Source organism: Natator depressus, chromosome 6, assembly GCF_965152275.1.
Source record: "Natator depressus isolate rNatDep1 chromosome 6, rNatDep2.hap1, whole genome shotgun sequence".
Classification (NCBI taxonomy): Eukaryota; Metazoa; Chordata; order Testudines; family Cheloniidae; genus Natator; species Natator depressus.
This window is the reverse complement of record NC_134239.1, coordinates 126260650-126280333: the sequence shown is the minus strand read 5'-3', so window position 1 is coordinate 126280333 and position 19684 is coordinate 126260650. Positions and strand designations below refer to the sequence as shown.

At 43.7% G+C, this 19684-nt stretch overlaps 1 protein-coding gene across 1 annotated transcript; it reads right to left on the bottom strand.

Moving 5' to 3' along the window:
* Nucleotides 1-38: 38 nt before the first annotated feature.
* DNAAF2 (dynein axonemal assembly factor 2) lies at nt 39-15158 on the bottom strand. Its single transcript, XM_074956569.1, has 3 exons — nt 13347-15158; nt 6121-6267; nt 39-891 (listed from the first exon to the last, which is right to left on the bottom strand). The coding sequence occupies exons 1-3, from the start codon at nt 15141-15143 to the stop codon at nt 322-324; spliced, it is 2514 nt and encodes an 837-aa protein (XP_074812670.1). The 5' UTR covers nt 15144-15158; the 3' UTR covers nt 39-321.
* Nucleotides 15159-19684: the final 4526 nt, after the last annotated feature.

The following is a 19684-nucleotide window of genomic DNA, read 5'->3' as shown; positions in this document are numbered from 1 at the left end:
AGAGATTACACAACTAATCAAGATCCAAGTCCTTGAAGGGAAAGTAATCCACTGTTGCTGTTTATATGTTTTAATTTCTACTCAATTGAACATTTCTTATGAAAATATTTTTATTTTAAAGAAAGTTAAAACTGTAAAAAAAATCAAAATTAACAAATTGACTTGTAAAACAAAACAATTAAATTGGTTCCTCTTATTGAAGTTGTCAGACTCAAGTTCAGATTTCTGCTTTCCGTGCAATGATTTAGATGCCAAAAAACCAGAAGCCTGAACTGCAGATAATAAACTGACCATTACAACTAAAATCCTAACTGACATAACTTAATCCAACTCATACAACAAAGAATTTTGAAAAATTAATGCACTGTGTGTTGTATGATCTCTAATAATTTGCACACTTCCATCTTGCATATTCATTTCCTTTATAATTGGAGAAACTGGTCTACAGTTCAAATGGTGTTGGTTCTCTTCTGCTGGTTCTGAAGACAGGACTTCTTCATCCCTTCTTATTTTTGCCTGCTCTTCCAAATGAAGTAATTCTTGCTTTTCACAGTCCGAGGATGTGGCACTTTTGCCTGTTGTCAAAGCAAGTTCTAACTGTGGTTCATTTATCTGAGATTTCCCAGAAATTGCTAAACTAGTGTCAATAGGTTCAACTTGCAAACAGTGGCCTGAACTACAATCTACTACTCCTATTGTTTTAGCAGTTGTAAAAGATCCAGTAGTAATGTCAGTTTCCGTACCATGTTCTCCAGCTGTGTCAGCTGCAATATGGTTAGCTTCTATATTTGTTTTTAAATAGTTTCTGTTCTCTCTTTCAACTTGATCTCTTCCTGAATTGTTAATTCTTTGTTCTTTTTCACCAAGTTCACAATGTTTAATCTCCTGTGACTGTTGAGGAAAAAAAGCAGGAAATTAATTGTACTTTGATACCCTAACACTTAATGTTGACTGAACACACAAAAATACAATCAATGGCAGGCCCTAGACACTGAATAACTCAGGATGCATTTATTTCTATGAGATCTACAATCTGTGTTAATCTGTGCTTTCAGAAAGCTAAATCAGACCTGTACTGAGGGTTTCCCAATACTGTAATCAAAATGCATGTGGGAATGTATTACAGAGACTCTTTCCACAGCAGAGTAAAAACTTACGATGGGAAAGAGCTGGTGGACAGCTGCCCATTGGTAATGATGTACAACAGTTAATAGTGGAAGAAAAAGCAAATGATCGCAGTTGGGTTATTACACACAGCCTTGCATAAATCCATGGCTGCAAAATTGGCCCCAGAATATAAACTTTCATTTGAGGAAATGTTCCTAGCCTGTAGGGTTGTGAAAACTATGTCCCTGTCACATGTGGAAAGTTTAACTAATGCAATGTTGTCTTCTTGAGTGTGCATAAAACAATGTCAGAGAACTGTTCTTGTTCATCTCACTAAGATGAGCACTCTGAAACAGATGACTGAATACCACAGATCAACATTCACTTTTTTGCTGTTGGTTATTTCAGCAGAAGCTTTTACATAGTGTGTATTCATTGTTAATAAATAGGGTGTGGCTGGCTGTGGTGGAGTGGCTTAATGTTGACATAGGCAGCTGCCTAGCTCCGGGAACTAGCAATTTCAAGATTTATTACCCTTCCAAATCTTCTCTAGTCTACTCCCCACACCCCAGATGAGTTACTGTCACCCTGTGAACAAGAAAGTAAGAGAAGATTCATTCCCTTACCAGTGACGAAAGCTTCACCCACCTCTTGGGTACCAGCACCCTAAACTACCTTCCCTCTCTCCCTCACTTCCTTGGTGCCAAAAGCCAAATCTGTTTATCCCAGCGGTTCTCAAACTGGGTCGGGACCCCATTTTAATGGGGTCGCCAGGGCTGGTGTTACACTTGCTGGGGCCCGGGGCTGAAGCTTGGCCCGAGGGCTTCAGCCCTGGGCAGTGGGGCTCAGGTTACAGGCCCCTCACATGGGGTGAAGCCTTTGGTCCCCCTGCCTGGGTGGTAGGGTTCAGGCTTTGCGCTCCTCCCCCCACTCCTTCAATGGCAGGGCTTGGGCTTTGGGCTTTGGCCTCCGGCCTCCCTGCCTGCAGCGGTGAGGATTGGGCTTTGGCCCCGGTCCCTCTGCCTGCAGCAGCGGGGCTTGGGCAGGCTCAGGCTTTGGTCCCCCCTCCTGGGGTCATGTAGTAATTTTTGTTGTCAGAAGGGGGGGTGCAGTGCAGTTAGAGAACCCCTGGTTTATTCAGTGTCCAAAATCTCCAGCTTTCCTCCAAAGACTTCTACAATGCACTCATAGATTAGAAATGCAGTGATATATTGGAACTTCACAACTCTGCTGCATGCTGAAAACTAAGGGTGGAGTAAAATTGAAAAAATATAAAACCAAATTGTTGAAATTAATAGTAGGTTAAGGGATTACTACAGTGACTATTTATTTAATTAAAACCTTATTATTGACATTACTTGAAGCTGCCACAAATGACAATTCAATATCGTTCATCAGGGAGCCTTGCCACAGAATTTAGGCCCACTGCACCACTGTGGAGCATCTATTGTTAGACACAAACAAAACTGAATGTGCAAAAGGCTATATCTTATTTTGAGATCTGCACAAAACATGCATCTTAAACTATGGCTAAATATTGAATAAATTACAAAAGTGAGGGACAAAATATTTAACATGACTAATTTGGAACGATGCAAAAATATGTAAATGCAAATGAGGACACCACAATGTGATGCGAAGTGAAATCTGGAAAAATTCTCATAGTTTAACCATAGTTAACTGAAAGAAGAGTGAATTGAAGTAACAGTGGAGCAACTAGCCCTGAAGTAAGTTCTTTACTCAGCTACTTTAGTATCAAAGTCCAAATTCCACTTCTGAACTTTGGTTTTTGGATTAGCATTTAAGTGTTGGCTAGAGCTGCAACATACAGTTGTAGATGGGACCTAAACAGACCCTGTCAACTTGAAACGTAATGTAATGGGTTTCAAAAAGAGAGAAGTTTCAGGTGCTATGCCTTCCCAAATCCCCATCAGTTTTGGTAGTTTTACCATCACATTTTGCTATCTTAAAAACGTTGTGCTCTCTATTACTCTGAAAATTTCATACAAACAAGAGAGGAAACAATCACTAGAGACGGGAAACAGTGAAAGTTACTATGGACAAAGTTAAACTGAAAAAGCAGAGAAAGCTTCTTCCAAACTTGTTCAGTTATTGTAAAGGGTTCAGATGTAATTAATTTGGGGGGGGGGGGGTTTATAAGTGTGGCTGTACCTCCGTGTATTTAGACAATGAAGGGGGCAGAAAGGATAGTTTTCTGGGTAAGGCAGGAGACAACGAGCAAGGAGAGTTTGATTTCCTGTGGCTGACACTGCCATGTAGTTTCTGTAGGACTTCTGGCAAGTTACTTATCCTATGTACCACAGTTTTGTGTTTGATAAAATGGAGATAATGCTTAAGCTTACTGTACTCCTCAGATACCCTGTGAACTAATGGAAGAACCGAGGGAGGAGAGTCAGTTAGTTGACACCACATGAATGGCAGTGGTGGGATTAGAATTCATGAAGTCCTGCCTCCCAGTCCCATGTTAATCCTCTAGTCACACTGCTCTTCTGTAGAAGAGAGCCCTGTACTCTCACAAGTATGCCCTAACTGACACGGAAAACTCACAAGATTCAAAGGTTTAGCTCAGCTCAAATAGAAGAAGTTGAGATTTTTATCCACACAAACTTTCCAAGGTACCCTCTACCTTCCTGACAATCCCACTGCTCCTCTTTGTTGTGACCTCCCTGTCCATCTCAGCATAGTCCATCCTCATTGCAATCCCCAAAACAACGAGTTTTCTGTCCTCTCCCTAAGCCTCCCGTCTGTGACCCTAACATTCCAAAGTATAAATTTTGGGCCTTCTGTCTTGAGCCGCATCCATAAGCATGAAAGATTTTAAATCAGAGGTACCTCAACCCAATGGAGTATGCCAGTGGTTCTCAACTTTTCCAGACTACTGTACACCTTTCAGGACTCTGATTTATCTTAAGTATCCCAAAGTTTCACCTCACTTAAAAACTACTTGCTTACAAAATCAGACATAAAAAAACAAAATACAGCACACTATTACTGAACAATTGCTTATTTTCTCATTTTTGCCATATAATTATAAAATAAATAAATAGGCATATAAATATTGTACTTACATTTCCATGTATAGCATATAGAGCAGTATAAACAAGTCAACGTATGAAATTTTAGTTTGTACTGACTTCTCTAGCGCTTTTTATGTAGACTGTTGTAAAACTAGGCAAATATCTAGATGAGTTGATGTACCCCTTGGAAGACCCGTGTACCCCCAGGCCAGGGGGTACATTAACTCATCTAGATATTGGTTGAGAACCACTGAAGTACTGTACACTATATCCACAGGGTTCCAAAACTTTACTCAAAATTGTGTATATGGAGGGACATGGACTCTTCACTTATTCATATTGAGCACATCCTTAAAGAAGAGTTGGAGAGTTAGGTCTTGTCTACACTGTAGAGTTTTGTCAACAAAAGTTATGCCGCTTTAATTAAAGCACTTTAATTAACCATTGTTGCATATCCACACTATGCTCCTTGTGTTGGCAGAGCCCATCCACACTAGCAGCTCTTGCATCGACACGCAGAGCAGTGCACTGTGGGTAGCTATCCCACTGTGCAACTGGTTGCATGGTGCTTTGGGAAGGGTTTGCAATGCCTCATGGGGTAAGTACAGTGTCACATGATGCAGGTTTCTCAATCCCATTGTTCCCTGGGCATCCCACTAGATTGCCAGCTGTTTTTCAACTGAAGTGTATGTGGAGGGGGAAGAGGGGAGAGTGAGTGACAGGGAGTGTGTGTGTTTGTTGTGGGGAGGACAGACAGAAACAGAGTGTGTGTGTGTGTGTGTGTGTGCGCGCGCGCGCGAGTGCGTGCATGTTGGGGAAGTGTGTGTGTTGGGGAGGAGTGTGACGGCATGCTGTCTCTATGTTCAGACAGCAGCCTGAGCAACCAATCCACAACAGTCTCTCTCGCTCCCCCCTCCCCCACAGCAGCAGCCTGCTTTGCCTACCTGCAGTTCTGCAATTCCCTTGAGCTCTCTCTCCCACAGCCTCCTCAGCAGCTGGGTGAGCTCTCCAGGGTGAGGAATGTCAAAGCTTCCTGGAGCCTTGAAAGGGGAGAGGCGCATGCCTGCAGGGCAGCCAAGTTGAAAACAACGAGCAGAGCCAAGCTGTCACAGCAGTCATAATGTGTGATACTTGGGGAGGCCAGTTATGTCAACATAATGATGCAAATTTGCATAATGCAAAAAGCCCTATGTCTCTCATCGAGGTGGTTTTATTTTGTCACCAAAAAACAGAAGAGTTTTGTCGCCAAAAGCGGCATCGCAGTGTGTACACTTCTGCTGTTTGCCACCAAAACTCTGCAGTGTTGACAAGGCCTCAGACTGGTTCTATTCCAATGACGTCCCTACCCCTGGTTTGTCTGGAGCGTGTAGACTCCAGCACAGCCAAGTGGCTGTGAACTGGAAGCACTTTCTGGGTATCTGTATCCCCTGAACACTACTGAGGTAGAAATCTGAGACTATTTTTGTTTTAATATGAAGGAGGGATTTAACATATAGGTAAAAAGAAAAGGAGGACTTGTGGCACCTTAGAGACTAACCAATTTATTTGAGCATGAGCTTTCGTGAGCTGTAGCTCACGAAAGCTCATGCTCAAATAAATTGGTTAGTCTCTAAGGTGCCACAAGTCCTCCTTTTCTTTTTGCGAATACAGACTAACACGGCTGTTACTCTGAAACCTGTCAACATATAGGTATTTATACATGAGACAACACAATGTTTCACTGTCATCCCAATAAAACTGTTGCTAAGCCAGAACTCTACGTAGTTCCACTTCACCATTCAAGTTAAATTAAATGGAGTTTAAAGTAAAGCGGCCTTTCCAAAAACTGATGTTTACACTTGCAAACATCACTTCCTATACATGATTTTCAATAGTATCCAAACAAAGCAGGAATGACTCCATTTGAGGGAGGTTTCACACACTATTCTTGTTAAACTATAGAGGTGCCATGTACTATTGCTAAGCAGATCCTTACCTTTAATCTGATTTGACTTTTGACCTCCGTAACATCAAGTACTTCAATTAATGGTTGGCTTTCCAGTGTTGTCTGTTTGAGGAATGAAGGGCACAAGACACTGTCCAGAAATTCATCAACATTTTCTTCACTGACAAACAACCTTTCCTAAAGGCAAAAGAAACGAAGTTACCTTTACATAATGTGAAAGGAACATGTATCAGTGCTTTTGTACCCAGCACCCCACTAAATATACACATAAAATTCTGATTCTGAATATGCAGCTGAGACACACACACTGCTTGTGAAAACAGTATCTGTTTAAATCTCTGATTTAATAAATTCTCAGTAAGACATTCAGAAGTAGTGAGAGATGAACATGAAGAAAATGGTTTAAATGATTTCTGTACAAAATATGGGTCTGACTCACACAAGAGGCAACGGTTTAAAGGGAGGCATGTTTTCTACATGTAATGTGTTTAAGTTTCCATTTGAGGAACGATTACAATGAAAAAAATGTTTCAATTGCCCTCCCTTCTCTTTTGATATTCGATTAAAAAAAGCTCTGGATCTTTGGGTTTGTTTAATTACCTTCCCTTAAGAAAAATACAAACATCTGATTAGTTTGTAATTCCAGCTCATTTTAGTCATCAGATTTCAAGACTAGGCTTTCTAGAGCAGAGAGTATGAAATATATATATGACAACATCCATTTCAGATCTGTGTAACAAACTTGTCTCTTTAGATCTTCATTCAGGTATGAGTAAATACAAGTAGAATGGAATGAAATGCAGTTTACAGTTAAATAAGATACTCCAGGGTATATTTTTAGGGCTATTCAGATGTGGTTCAGGTACACTGTGAAGCATGTTGCTACTCATCTTATGACTCAAACCAGCTGTGGATATTAATGGTCCAAAAAATACAACCAGGAATATCTTGTTGTTTAAAAAAAGACAATAATACTTTATAGATTTATTCATCTGTTTCTTTTTCTATTTAACAATAAACTCTTCCATTATGTAAAATAGTTGGAAAAAGGTTAAACCCCTTTTTCCAGGATTCTCAATTACTCGGATTGTTTTAATCTACACACTTTTAAATCCCTCATTCCTTTTTACTCCCTCATTTCATCAACCTAATAAGGGCTAGAATACCAGAAAAGTACAGCCACCAGGGAAGTCCTGTTGATGTTAGATGCAATGAGGCAATTTTAAATATTTTCAGCTCTCTCATCCAACTGTGTCTGGGCTCTCAAAGATATAATTTTGATCGCTAAAAGAAGCTATAATTGGGAGCATGAAATAGTTCCATAGTCATACAATATTACATGAAAATTTGGAGATCATGTGTATACTGCCAATTTACAAAGTATAGAATTAAACCCATTTTCTGCCCGAAGAGTTTACAATCCAAGAAACGTACACAGACAGCAGGACAGATATGGAGGGTGCAGAGAGATTATTCATGAACAGAATACAGTAGGGGGCTTGTTTACACTAGCAGCATCCACCACCAATGGTAGTAATGGTGACTGCATTTTGTAGAAAGGACTTAGCCATTGATATCCCTGTTATGCTCCTGTACCAGACGTGGACTAACTACCCAGCTTGCTTCTCAGCGAGACGAACACATCTAGTGTGTATCATAAGATCCTTTAATGCTTTGCCAGCTATGACTGAGGTTAGCTTAAAGTCGGTATTTCACACAGTGCCACCAAGTGGCAGAACAGTATAATAAACTTTAGCATTCTGTTATATCTTCCCCTTTAAGTTCTACATTCCTATCATTTACAGTATTTATGCTATCACACTGTCTTTGTCTGTTAAAGAAAAGGAGTACTTGTGGTACCTTAGAGACTAACAAAAGTATTTGAGCATAAGCTTTCGTGAGCTACAGCTCACTTCATCGGATGCATTCAGATGAAAGCTTATGCTCAAATAAATTTGTTAGTCTCTAAGGTACCACAAGTACTCCTTTTTTTTTTTTGCGAATACAGACTAACACGGCTGCTACTCTGAAATTTGTCTGATAAGTGTGTCTGAATGGTACTGGTTTTCTAATTACATGACCTGGTTGCATAAGAACTTGTTCGTTAGTTACAATTACTGGCTGTCTGGAATCCTTGAGTCGTTGTCATCTTGTTCTGCATCTGCCATCTGTAGAGTTTGCTCTGTTGATTGTTCGTGCTGAGGAACAAACTGTAGACGTCAACGGTTTCTGTTGAACTCTCCTCTTGATCACATACAATCTGAGTGCTGAATTATAGAATCATAGGACTGGAAGGGACCTCGAGAGGTCACCTAGTCCAGTCCCATAATGCACCTAACAATGAAAGGTTATTCAGAAATCAGTTTGCTTTATATGAGAGGGAAACCTATTATTATTTGTAATGTAGTTTAGGGAAGAGATTATTTCAAAACCAAGAAATGAATCTGTTCTGTTCTCTTTTTTTCCTTCCTGTGACCTGCCAAAAACTTGGTAAGTGTCTCGAAATCTTCAGTATAGAATTAATTGACTCCAAAATAAAACATTCACAGGAGTAATCTTGAAAGTCTTAGTTTCTAGCATCCTCTTATAATAAGTAACCTAGCCCCAATCACAATATATTAACTCCTTTTTAGACAGGAAAGAGAGTACTCTACAGAACCTGCAAACAACTATATAGACAAAGACAAAATTTTCAAGACTTGTAGTCACATTCAAAATTGCTCTGAAATAATAGGAAAAGTTTTGTCCAGCACTGAAGACAGACAGGCTACCACTACTTTCATAAATGACATCAGTAAGATCCACCGGCTTTGTTTTGGTTTGCAGGGAAGCAGATTTTGTGGGTGCACTGTGCCATCCCCTCAGCTCTCATGGACAGCTTTATTCTTGGAAGTTGGAAAGGGCTTTAAATATACATGAACCCTGCACTTCAGAACACAGCCCTCTGGGTTCATATATAGTGGGTTACCACACTTGTACCCATAATGCAGCCCTGATTTTGGAAAGGTTGATAATTTTAAGTGTCAGAAGAAATTTTTATAAAAGAAAAAAATGGTATTTTTAAAAAGATTGTGAGATTGACTACTTTTAGGGACTGTCAGCCTTGAAACCTAAATATTTAGAATGAATGTATGTTAGCCCAGAGACCCTAAAAGATCTGACCTCGTCTAACAAAGAAAAAGAAAAAATATTACTCCCTGAACTATACTTCTTGAAAATAGTGGTACTATGTCAACTCAAAGACTGTGTCCTATCTTTTAGGTTTGAGACAATTCAGGTTTGCTAATGGGGACAACACTTGAAAGGAGTGCAATCCCTAGTCTCCAGTGTGGAGTAAGAGAATGTCAAGTATGGTATTACACAGTCATAAGAAGTTTTGTCAGCCTTTACTCCTACAAACATAATGCACTGTCAGAGGAGAAGCTGATAGTTCAAAATGAATGGGTAAGTAAGGATGAAATCCCAATGACCCCAACCCACTACATTAATATGTCTGGGTGCTGAAAGTCCCCTTATAATAGAAATGTGTCAGCTCCCCAGGCTCTTTATTTCTGTACATTCCAAAAGAATCTCTTCTCACAGAACACGTACGTATCCATGATTGACTTACACTCTCCAGACCCTGTTTATAGGAAATGTGGCTCTGACTGACACAAAAGCATTTAAAGCAGAGGAAGTCCAGAAGTTTTGGCAGAGAACTAGAAGAGTTCTATGCAGGATAGATCGAAAAACTATCAAAGGGCCAGAATAAGCAGAGCTCTGAAAGAGCAGAGAAAACATAGGGTATACAGGTGGTTATGTTTAAATATTAATGATCATTTCCCTGTTCCAGTAGGCATGGCTATCAGTATTGGTACACTTAGTCACCTCTGGCAAACTTCTTAGCTAAAAATCCAATAAACAGAATTAATTACTTCAATTTACCTTAATTTCTCAAATTCAGAAGTCTCATACCCCAAAAAAACTGTCTCTCAGAATAAATTAATTTTTAATCTACTATGTTAATGAACTGCTGATGGTCTATGGTAAGTCCTAAACATCCTCTCCCCTACACACACACATTTAGTGGTCCAAAATGAATGAGATTATCTAATTTCAAAATTTTAACTCAGAAAGGCATTTGACTATTTTGATTGGTTGATATCCTGAATAATCTTTTAGTGACCTTCCCCCCATATACTCACAAGGGGAGGGGAGTGATAGCTCAGTGGTTTGAGCATTGGCCTGTTAAACCCGGGATTGTGAGTTCAATCCTTGAGGGGACCATATAGGGATCGGGACAAAAATTGGGGAGGGATAGCTCAGTGGTCTGAGCATTGGTCTGGCCCAGGGATGTGAGTTCAATCCTTGAGGGGACCATTTAGGGATCTGGGGAGTTGGGGCTTGGTCCTACTTTGAGCAGGGGGTTGGACTAGATGACCTCCTGAGGTCCCTTCCAACCCTGATATTCTATGATTCTAACTCCTAATGAATGCATGTACCAAACACCAACAGTCAGGTTTAACTGGTACATGAAAATTAAATCAGATAATCATTCACCTCATTACAAGCACATTATATTACATCAGAGTTTCCCAAACTGAGGTTCATTACCTCCACAAGAATCACAGAGGGGACTCATGGGAGGTCATGCAAAAAATGTAATACTGCGCAACATTCTGGTGTAATCTGAGCACCCTACATAATGATTTGGCAAGTACTAGGATGCAAGAATGTGCAACAGGCTGCTAGAGTTTCTGGTAATACCTGCGTGCACGTGAATTTCATACAGAGAGTACACACCATGCTAAATAATTATGACAAAGGGAAAATACCCATGTGAAGCTGCACCAGGAGAATGCATGTCTAAGACTTTTCAGGAAACAGTCAAAGATTCCTATATTCTGTGACAGTGGTCTACTGAAATCTGCACAGATAGGGCCAATGCCATATCAGGTAAGAAAAGCTCTTAGTCACATGGATTAAAAACATTGATGATAATGCCTCATGGTTCCACTGATGTAAATCAGAAGCTCTTGCTTTGAAGAAAATGCCCATGAATCTTTCCCAGGTAATTCACCACAACAGCTATAGTGAAGGGCCATCCAATGAATTCTCAACTTTTTACACTGCCCCATAATGACATGGTTTCCTTTCACCAGCAACTTCTCCCACACTGATATAAGATGGCTTTCATGTAGGCATGCAAAATTAGAAGCCAGGTTTCAAAAACTTGTCCCTTTCTACACTAACTGGGGGGAAAAAACCAAAAATTAAAAAGTCCCAGAATCCCTGAAAGCGTCACACAATATTTTCAGAGTAACAGCCGTGTTAGTCTGTATTCGCAAAAAGAAAAGGAGTACTTGTGGCACCTTAGAGACTAACCAATTTATTTGAGCATGAACTGTAGCTCACGAAAGCTCATGCTCAAATAAATTGGTTAGTCTCTAAGGTGCCACAAGTACTCCTTTTCTTTTTGCAGATTTTGGAAAGAATTTTTCCATGCTCCAGGCCCTCAGCCCAGCGAATATATTGAAGACACTAGTCAGCTTTACAAAATGGGCATCTCACAATGTGTGTTCCAAGTTGTAAAGGATTTCATGGTTCTACAATATAGTGAAGTTGAACCCAAAACTCCATTCTCTTGGGTACTTATACATGGAAAGTTTGTTTTAAGTGCTCCATGTGCAGGAAAGTCCAGTTCTTTATCATGGAAATCTCTGTGAATGCTCTTCACTATTGAAGAAAACCAGTTTTGAGTATTTCCATATGTTGGAAACAGGTATTTCTAGATGACTACTGAGAAAACAAAGTCACGTTGAATGCCCATGGCACAGGGAATAAGGAAAAAATTAAGCGAGAAATCACACCTAGATTGCTCACATGACGTTACCGGAGCTCTAATTCAAGATGACAATCAATGGCTTTTTCACATTTAAAGCTGCTTTTTATGTTAACCTGCTTGTTTTAGCAATCTTATTTCAACAGTTATAGCAGTATATAGTTATCTTGAAATTGGTTGTGTATAGCAGTGGCTCTCAACCTTTCCAGACTACTGTACGTACCCCTTTCAGGACTCTGATTTGTCTTGAGTACACCCCCCCTCCGTTTCACCTCACTTAAAAACTACTTGCTTACAAAATCAGACATAAAAATAGAAAAGCGTCACAGCACACTATTACTGAAAAATTGCTTACTTGATTATTTTTACTATATAATTATAAAATAAATCAATCTGAATATAAATATTGTACTTACATTTCAGTATACAGATTATAGAGCAGTATAAACAAGTTATTGTCTGTATGAAATTTTAGTTTGTACTGACTTTGTTAAGTGTTTTGGTTTTTTATGTAGCTGGCTGTAAAACTAGGCAAATATCTAGATGAGTTGATGTACCCCCTTGAAGACCTCTGAGTATCCCTCGTTGAGAACCACTGGTGTATACTATATTCACACACTTTCATTTCAAAATAATTGTATGTGTGTGCACACATACATACACTATTGTTCATGTGAATTTAGTGCTTGTGGAAGATGACAGCTTGACAGCCCTGGAGATTAAAGCCAATTATTTAACCACAAAACAGGTACAGCAAGGTTTGGCCTTGCTTCCCTCACACTGTTGTGCCTACCTGCCTTCACCCTTAGTTACTTAGGGCTTGTCTGCACTGGCAATTTACAATGCTACAACTTTCTCGCTCAGCGGTGTGAAAAAACACCCCTGAGTGCTGCAAGTTTCAGCACTGCTAGCCTTTCCCCTTGTGGAGGTGTTTTTTTAGAGCACTGGGAGAGCTTTCTCCCAGCACTGTGCCACGACTACACAAAGCACATTAAAGCGCTGTCACAGCAGCGCTTTAACGTTGCCAGTGTCGACAAGCCCTTAGAGGGACCACCTCTGAGAGCAATAATAGTTTTTACTCCACCCCATTCAATGCTGGGCTTTTGCTAAGATTCTTAATAATAGCAGTGATCTCTGCCATGTGAACGTCTGCCCACCGTGAATCAGAATAGGGCCATCACATGTACTGGTTCATTTTACAATAGGCCACTGAACAGCTGTCAGATGGTAATGGACTTGAAGGCACTACCCACCTGGTTTAAACCTGAACTAGTGGCCTAGAAGTGAAAAACTTTATAGCCCATTAACTATCCCCTAAGTCAATCATCTTTTTTTTTTAAACTAGATCAAGCTATGACCTTCCCCAAAGCACATCTAAATTTAAGCTTTTTTCGGGAACATTATATATTGGATGTGCCATTTTAGAAATAATTACCTGCAGAGTGTTGCTGTTTAAGCCGAAGTACATCTTCCCCCAAAGTCCACCACCCTCAGGAGATTTAGCTAGTCCTATTACAGCGTTGTTGGGGGAGACATTAATACCAGCCTCTGGGTGGGTCAGCTTGTTTTCAAGAGGAAACTGTAAGAGGAAGGAGTAGGAAGCAGCGTCCTTGGAACTGAAACTGAGTCTATAGTGATTTGTGCCAACTTCCCCCTTCAAACTCTCTGGCTGGATGTTTGGCACCTGCAAGAGCAGGGTCAGAGATTCTTCGTCTTGGGTGCACTGGAAGGGGGGACAAACCGGAGCGGTCAAGGTGCAGGGGGCCGCAGGACGGCCTGGGTCGCTGCTGCAGCTCATGGGGGGCTCTGCGCTGCGGCTCAGGCACTCGGTGGGCACGGCAGGGTACAGGCTGTTGCTGGGACAAATGGGAAGATCTGTCCCGTTACTGGGTGCCAGGGAAGGATCCGCCTGGCTGCTGGTGGTGGTGCACGAGGTCAGATCCATGCTGTCGGGGCACACCGGTGTCACGGGAGGAGTCAGGCTGCTGGGGGCCCGGCCGCTACCGCCTGGCACACACGCTTGCTCAGTTGGCGGCAGCCCGAGCTCCTCCCCGGCTGCAGGCCCTGCCTCTTCCCGCTGCTCCTGGCCCGGACCAAGGCCTACTGACGAAGCCGGGCCGACTTCGGGCTCCTCCAGGCTCGTTCCGCTGGGCTCGGCAGGGGCCGCGACGCTCAGGACGGGCAGCGTGACCAGCAGCTGCCGCTTGGCCTTGTTGAAGGTGGCCTGCCCGCGGTTCTCGTCCACCGGGTAGGGCAGGCGCAGGCGGAGGCGGTAGGCGGGCCGCTGCGAGTCCAGGCGCAGCTCCCGCCCCCGGATCTCCAAGGCGGCCTGGCCGGCGGAGCTCAGCAGCGGCAGCTCGATGGTCACCACCAGCTCCCGGGGCACCGGGCTGGGCGCCGAGTCCCGGCAGCAGCGATAGTCCTGCAGGTCCACGTAGGAGCGGTGCCGCAGGCTCCAGCGGGGCGCGGTGGGGGCCGGGGGCCGAGCCCCGTCACCCGGCTGGGGGCCGGGCGGCGCGGCGGGGGCCGGCGGCGGCTGGGCGCTGCCGCCGGGGGCAGCGGGGTAGGAGTAGGGGGACGGGAAGGGCGGCAGCGGGGAGCCGGGCTCCTCGGCCCGCGGCGGCGGGGCGCCCCCTGGCAGCGGGGTGCGGATGACGGAGGCCTGCGGGACCCCCTTGTAGGCGGTGCCCCGCAGCGGGACGGCGTTGGCCCGGTCCAGCTGCACCCCGAAGCGGCTCTGCACCGCCTCCAGCGCCGTGTCGCTCACCATGCGCCTGAAGCGGGCGCTGCGGGCGGCCAGGCGCAGCGTCTCCGGGTGGAAGACCACGTCGTAGACCAGGCGCCGGCGGCCGGCGCGGCCCAGCTCCTCGCGGCCGGGGGCCAGGCTGTAGGGCAGGGCCCAGCGCTGGCCGCGGGGCTCGGCGCGGGCCTGGGGCCGGCCCAGCAGCGGGTCGCTGCAGACGTTGAGGTAGCAGCGCTGGGCGCCCCCCTGGCTGGTCCGCAGCACGTAGCCCGGCGCCGGGTGCACGAAGCGCACCTCCACCCCGCGCTCCCGCTCCAGCGCCGTCACCTCCGCCTCGTACAGCCGCTGCTGCTCCGGGTCGGCCAGCTCCGCCGCGTACTCCGCCAGCAGCGCCCGGAACCGCTCGTCCCGGAAGGCGCCCTTCAGCCGCTCCACCTCCTCGCCCGTGAGCTGCAGCTCCTCCAGGCCGGAGCGCCCCGCGGCCGCCATCGCCGCCGCCCGCTCACCCCGGCCGGACCCTCGCTGGTCTCCGTGGAAACAGCGCCAAACAAAATGGCGGCCCCGCCGCCCTGCCTGTTCCCGCCTCCAGGGGGCGCCGTGGCGCCAGCCGGGTGCCCGGGTTCTATTCCGCCCCGAGCGGCTGCCGTGGGGCGCCCTTATTTGCCGCTGCCCGCTCAGCAGGCCCGCCCCTGGTTGCACAGGCCACCCTCCCCCCAGCCAGGCTGAGGTGCAGCCAGGGCATGGATGGGGGGCCATGCCTCCTGACTTTTTCTTGCTGCTTTGAGTGCACCCCCTCTGAGTGCAGCTGCAGGACTGGTTCATTGGCACATAGCCTGGTGTGGCTCTCACCTGCCTATCTAGCAGCAGCTAGGGCCCTGTTTGTATCCCTTAAAGACCCCCATGAATGATTCCATAGAATCATAGAATATCAGGGTTGGAAGGAACCTCAGGAGGTCACCTAGTCCAATCCCTGCTCAAAGCAGGACCAAGCCCAACTAAATCATCCCAGCCAGGGCTTTGTCAAGCTGGGCCTTAAAAACCTCTAAGGAAGGAGATTCCACCACCTCCCTAGGGAACCCATTCCAGGGCTTCACCACCCTCCTAGTGAAATAGTGTTTCCTAATATCCAACCTAGACCTCCCCCACTGGAACTTGAGACCATTGCTTCTTGTTCTGTTATCTGCCACCACTGAGAACAGCCAAGCTCCATCTTCTTTCGAACCCCTTCAGGTAGTTGAAGGCTGCTATCAAATCCCCCCTCACTCTTCTCTTCTGCAGACTAAACAAGCCAAGTTCCCTCAGCCTCTTCTCATGAGTCACGTGCACCAGTCCCCTGATCATTTTCATTGCCCTCCACTGGACACTCTCCAATTTGTCCACATCCTTTCTGTAGTGGGGGGCCCAAAACTGGACACAGTACTCCAGATGTAGCCTCACCAGTGCCGAATAGAGGAGAATAATCACTTCTCTCGATCTGCTGACAATGCTCCTACTAATGCAGCCCAATAAGGGCACACTGCTGACTCATATCCAGCTTCTCATCCACTGTAATCCCCAGGTCCTTTTCTGCAGAACTGCTGCTTAGCCAGTAGGTCCCCAGCCTGTAGCGGTCATCTTACCATCAGCTAGAAATCTCTCCACGATAGCAAAGAATTTTTGAAGGTAGCAATACATTCTCCCCCACCTCCTGCAGAGGCATCTAGCTTAAAGCCCCTGTGTCATGTTAAGTTTCAGAGTCCCTTTAAACTTCTATTTTTTTTTTTTAAAAAAAAAGGTCAAAGCTTTCAGTTAAGGTGTGAGGTCTCCCACTGAGGCTCTTTAAAATAATATGGTTAAGTAACAAGGTTAAAAGCCACTGTGGGTAAGAGCTATTCAAGTTTACACAGAGGAGGAGAAAAGTCTAGCCTTTTTTTGAAAAGTACTTTAAGAAACTTATTTCTTCAAATAATTTTTTTAAAAGTTGTTTCCCCTTTGTTAATTTTGAGTGAAATAGCTTGTTAAAGTGATTGAGACTTAGACGGAAGCACCTCTCAGACATGGAAGGTTTTTCTCATGATGCTCAAACTTCAGGTATCTACAGCACATTAAGCACATTTATTACTGCCCAGCTTTCTACTGGAAACAACCTTGTTACTTCATTTAAGTTATTTATAACTTTTTTATTTCTAGCCTCCAATTTCAAATGTGGGTCTAGCTGTAATAATTATAGGGTTAATTTCTTTTTTATATGTTGTGCAACATAAGAAGGGCTATACTGGGACAGATCAATGATCCATCTAACCCAGTATCCTGTCTTCTGTCAGTGGCCAGTGCCAAATGATTCAGAGGGAAAGAACAGAATAGGGCAATTTATCGAGTGATCAACCCTCAGTTGTCCAGTCCCAGTTTACAGCTGTCACACATTTAAGGACACCCAGAGTATAGGATTGCTACCTTTGACCATCTTGGGTAATAGCCATTGATGGACCTATCCTTAATCTAAGTTTTGTTGAACCCCGTTATACTTCTGGCTTTCACAACATTCCACGGCAACAAGTTCTACAGGTTGATTATGCATTGCATGTATTCCTTACGTTTGTTTTAAACCTGCAGCCTATTAATTTCATTGGACCCTGGTTCTTGTGTTCTGTAAAGAGATATAATACTTCCCTATTCACTTTCTCCACACCATTCATGATTTTATAAACTTCTGTTATATCCCCCTTATCTTTTCTAAACTGAACAGTCCCATGCTTTTTAATCTTTCCTCCTGTGGAAGCTGTTCCATACCCCTAAATCATTTTTGTTGCCTTTCTCTGTATCTTTTCCAATTCTGATGTATCTTTTTGGGGGAGGTAGACCAGGGCTGTACGTAGTATTCAAGGTGTGGGTGTATCTTGGATTTATATAGTGCAGTTATATTTTCTATCTATCTCTTTCCTAATGGTTCCTAAAATTATGCTAGCTTTTTTGACAGCCGCTGCAAATTGAGTGGATGTTTTCAGAGAACTAGCCACAATGACTCCAAGATCCCTTTCTTGAGTGGTAACAGAAATAAGAACCTATCATTTTATATGTATAGTTAGGATGTTTTTCAATGTGTATTATTTTCCATGTATCAACATTGAATTCCATGTCCTTTTGCTGCCCAGCCACCCAGTTGTAATGAGATCCCTTTGTAACTCTTCAGTTAGCTTTGGACTTAAGTATCTTGAGTAATTTTTTATTATCTGCAGACTTGCCACCTTACTGTTTACCTCTTTGTCCAGATAATTTATGAATATGTTTAACAGCACAGGTCCCAGCACAGATTTGAGGGACCCACAGTTTACCACATTCCATTATGAAAACCGACCATTCTTATCCTTTGCTTCCTATCTTTTAACCAGTTATTGATCCAAGAGAGAACCTTCCCTCTTATCCCATGACTGCTTACTTTGCTTACGAGCCTTTGGTGTGTAACTTTGTCAAAGGCCTTCTGAAGGTCCTGTCACCATATATCAACTGCTTCACTCTTGTCCGTGTGGTTGCTGACACCCTCAAAGAATTCTAATAGATTGGTGAGGCATGAGTTCCCTTTACAAAAGCCATGTTGATCCTTCCCCACCATATCGTATCCATCTTTGGGTCTGATCCTTCTGTTCTTGACTATTGTGTGCACCACTTTGCCTGGTATAGCAGTTAGGCTTAACAGCCTGTAATTGCCAAGATTGCCTCCGGAGCTTTTTCTTAAAAACTGTGTTACGTGGCGTTAGCTATCCTCCAGTTTTCTGGTACTGAGGATGATTTAAACAAATGGTTACATACAATTAGTAGTTCCTTCAAAACTCAGGTGAATACCATCTGGTCCTGGTTACTTATTACTGTTTAAATAATCCATTTGTTCCAAAATCTCCTCTACAGCCACCTCAATCTTGGACAGGTCCTCAGATTGGTAACCTAAAAAAAAAAAAAAAGGTTCACATGTGGGAATCTCCCCCACATCCTCTGCAGTGAAGAGTAGTGCAAATAATTCATTTAGCTTCTCGGCAACAGCCTTGTCTTGGTCGAGTGCTTCTTTGGTACCTTGATCATCCAGCTGCCCCACTGACTGGCAGGCTTCCTACTTCTCATGTACTTAATTTTTTGCTGTTAGTTTTTTGCTAGCTTCAAATTCTTTTTTGGCCTGCATCATTATACCTTTACACTTGACTTGCCAGAGTTTGTTTTCCTTTCTATTCTCCTTTAGTAGGATTTGACTTCCACTTTTTAAAGGATGCTTTTTTATCTGTTTAATTATGCAGTCTAGCCATGGAGGCATTTTTTTGGCCCTCTTACTGATTTGTTTTGTTTTTTTAATTTGAGGTATACATTCAGTCTGAGGCAAGTATAGATTAGAAGCGCTACATCGGTGCAGCTGCACCGGGTCTGGTGAAGATGGTCTATGCCAACAGTAGAGCACTCTCCCGTCAGCATAATTACTTCATCTCCACGAGAGGCGGAAGCTGTGTTGGCAGCAGAGCATCTTCCACCGACATAGTACCAGTGTGGACAGTGCTTGGGTTGCTGTAACTTGCGTTGCTCGGAGGGGCGGGGGGCATCTTTTTCACACCCCTAGGCAATGTTAGTTAGATCAACTTAAGCAGTAGTGTAGACCTGCCCCAAGTCTCTGTTTTGGTGTTGTCTGCAAGTTTCTTGGAAACTATCTAACGTCACTTTTGTGACTATTCCTTTTAATTTCCATTTAACTAGCTCTCATTTTTGTGTAATTCTCCTTGTTGAAGCTAAATGCTACTGTGGTGGGTTTCTTTGGTATTTTGTTAAATTTAATTACATTGTAGTTGCTATTACTGAGTGATTCAGCTATATTCACCTCTTGGGCCAGATCCTGTGCTCCACTTCGGACTAAATCAAGAATTGCCTCTCCTCTTGTGGGTTCCAGGATTAGCTGCTCCAAGAAAGAGTCATTAATGGTGTCCAGACATTTTATCTGTGCCTCCCATCCTGAGGTACGTTTTTGTGGCCTCTCTACTCTCCCATAGCATTTCACAGTCACTCGCCATCCTGGTCAT

Coding starts and splice junctions, on each gene's coding strand:
- DNAAF2 (XM_074956569.1), bottom strand. CDS start 15,143: ATGGCGGCCGCGGGGCGCTCCGGCCTGGAGGAGCTGCAGCTCACGGGC. Junction 6,268..13,346: donor TAAACAGCAACACTCTGCAG/GTAATTATTTCT, acceptor TTTTGCCTTTAG/GAAAGGTTGTTTGTCAGTGA. Junction 892..6,120: donor AAAGTCAAATCAGATTAAAG/GTAAGGATCTGC, acceptor TTTCCTCAACAG/TCACAGGAGATTAAACATTG.